This window comes from Wolffia australiana, chromosome 1 (genome assembly GCF_029677425.1).
Source record: "Wolffia australiana isolate 7733 chromosome 1, ASM2967742v1".
Classification (NCBI taxonomy): Eukaryota; Viridiplantae; Streptophyta; class Magnoliopsida; order Alismatales; family Araceae; genus Wolffia; species Wolffia australiana.
Window position 1 is genome coordinate 12,560,448 of NC_135835.1, and position 2,699 is coordinate 12,563,146.

General features: G+C 48.6%; 1 protein-coding gene across 1 annotated transcript; it reads left to right on the forward strand.

The window, feature by feature from the left end:
- Positions 1 to 1,446: 1,446 nt before the first annotated feature.
- Positions 1,447 to 2,490, forward strand: LOC144707098 (uncharacterized). Its single transcript, XM_078580222.1, has one exon. The coding sequence runs from the start codon at positions 1,637 to 1,639 to the stop codon at positions 2,240 to 2,242; it is 606 nt and encodes a 201-aa protein (XP_078436348.1). The 5' UTR covers positions 1,447 to 1,636; the 3' UTR covers positions 2,243 to 2,490.
- Positions 2,491 to 2,699: the final 209 nt, after the last annotated feature.

Sequence of the window (2,699 nt, forward strand, 5' to 3'; positions counted from 1 at the left end):
TCTCTCATTCAACTATCGTTGTCTCTTCACAAATTGCTCAAGCAGGAACAGCTATCTAAAACAACTTATACGTGCGAGAGTCAAGAAACCAGTAACCTTCTTGCTTTCATAAGGAATTTTGCTCAACGGGTCCGATCAGTTCTTTCCTCACAATTATTCTAACTTGAAAAATAATCACCGCGAAGCTCTATTGGGCCATGCCGTTGCAGACAAGTCAGCCGAAAGTGATTAGTGCAACGGTAAAAGCGCATTTATATCTTATGGCAAACAGTCACTGGTACGAACCCTATAGTACGGGTTGCTGGGAGGGAAAGGAAAACGTATGTGGTGAAGAACTTTGCAGCGCCAATAATTCACCACGGATTACTAGCCGAGCAAGAAAACACGAAGGTTTTACGAACCGCGATTCACGCGGAGGAAAGAGCGCGCTAATCCACTGATACAACGTGGCCAAATGATTCGCTGAAACAAGGATAGGTACTAATCTAATCGCTCCGATTTCTGTCGTAGAAAGCACAACCAGCTCAGTAAAATTATTTGAACTTTCCAATGTCAGCCAATCACCTCATATTTCTTGGGGATAACCCAGTTTATTAAATGTATGGATTCGCGGCAAGTAGTCACGAAAGTGTCCTCGGCTACCATACATGCGTTTAATAACAAGCCTGAGAGCCGCGGGCAAAGTTGCGAGGCTGACGCGGCAGAAGCTCGGACAGTTTACCCGATAACCATGACGAAGACGACTGTCGAAAGAGCCTTACACTGACCTTTATGACCGTAATACAGTGACTAAAAGTTTACGACGATCGGCAAAGTCTTTTCAGCAATCATGTGGGCTCACGGTAATTTACGACGCTGATTTGATCGTCCTGTTTACCTCGTTTGTCATAGCCCATCTACCAAGTTTGACCTAATTATTGCCAGATCTCATTTGATGGTCTGTTACCTCTGCCCTCACCTGGCTTTCCACTTGAATACCAAGCCCTGGCTCTCTCAAATGTTTGACCTTGTGTGATCCAAGACTCGGACCAGCCTCAGTTTGGAATATCAAACGCCGGTGGTTTATTCACTTCTGTCAGAGACTGAGTCCAAACATTTGAAGCACGCTGATAAACGTGGACACGTCCCCAATCGCTCCTCCTCTCTATACAAAGCAGCTTGAAGAAGAAGCCAATGTCGGCGGCGACGCGTTCATCCCCCACTTTAATTGCAAGTCCCGCTCCAGCCATCCTTAGTCGAGAATCGGTAACAGCTCCGGCCATTTTTATACCAAGAGAGAAACAATTTAACGCTCTCTCTTCCCACTGTAATAAATGCAGACGACGGGCATTTTGCGCCAGAAGCCGAGATCTAACGCGACGTGGCAGTCGGAGCCAACGCTCGCCGATCGTGCTTTGAGCGGGGGATAAAGGAGAGAGGGCCATTATCTTACCAAGAACACGTTCTCCAAAATCAAGTCAATATGTGGGTCCAAATGAAGTCGCTGTGGTAGCGGAGGGATTATTTAGGCCTCTTCTGTAGACGTCAAAACATGCCGAAAAACCAGGGGAAACTCTCCGGGTGATGACACTTACGCCCTATCCCCTCTGCACCTCTCGTCGCTCGCTCTTCGTCTCGTCGCTGCCGACGCTACACGATGCACGCCGGGGGTGGAAACCATGGGCAGAAGGCTCTGCAAATTAAAAAAGACGATAAGTTCTACAATAAGCTGTTGTCCAAAGAGAGCTCCGCGGCCAACGCTTCGTTTAGAGTCTACTACGGCGGCGCCTCCGGAGCTGTGCCTTTTTTATGGGAGTCTTGCCCGGGCACCCCCAAGCACCTATCGGAAGACACTGCTCTTCCTCCGCTCACGCCTCCACCATCGTACAGGCGAAGTGAATTAGTCTACACTCCGAAGCGGCCATCCTCAAAGTCTACCCTCTTCAGTTTTTTACTTCCTCAGCTCGAGGAGAGGAAGGCCAGGAAATCCATCTCGCCTTCGTCGTTGTGGTCATCGTCTTCCGTGTCGTCATCCGCCTCCATCATCTCCTCAAAGCTCCGCCGGAGGAGCCGTTACTCGAGCTCGATGTCTTCGTTCTCGTCTTTCGGCGGCGTCAGTGGCGGCGACGAAGAGGAGTTCGCCGCCCCATCGCCGAGGAATATTCAGTGTTTCGGCACGCGCCATGGCGGCTTCCGTGGTTGCTACAAGATGGTAAGCGTGAAGAACGTCATACTGTCCATTGTCGGCCATGGATCTCGCTAAGGTATTGGCCGAATTGTGTTCCCCCCGTCGCACTTTTCATTTTTCTTTAGTCATTTCGGGAAAAGATCACCTGGTAGTGTGTCTCGCCGACCGGTTTGAAGAAATGCGCATGCGATGAACAAAGTGCTCTTTTCCTCTGTACAATAATACGGCTGGTGTTGAGATGAACGCGAACCATGCTTAACTGCGATTAGCCCCCTGTTCTTGGGTTCCTTTCCAGGGGTATAAACAATTTCAGTCCTTGTGGATTCTCTTCGCCGCTGGGAGGTGGCATTTTCGGTTTCTTTGCCGGTACCCATCACAATTCCAATTGAAATTGGAACCAGGACGTCTTTTTTTTCAATCCACAATGGCATTCTCTCGTTCGGCTATCGTTTCTCAAGTAATTTATGATGTCAATTGTGTATTAAGGCTGGCTTAAGTTTATTAAAATCCAACATTATGATTTCTATCCGGG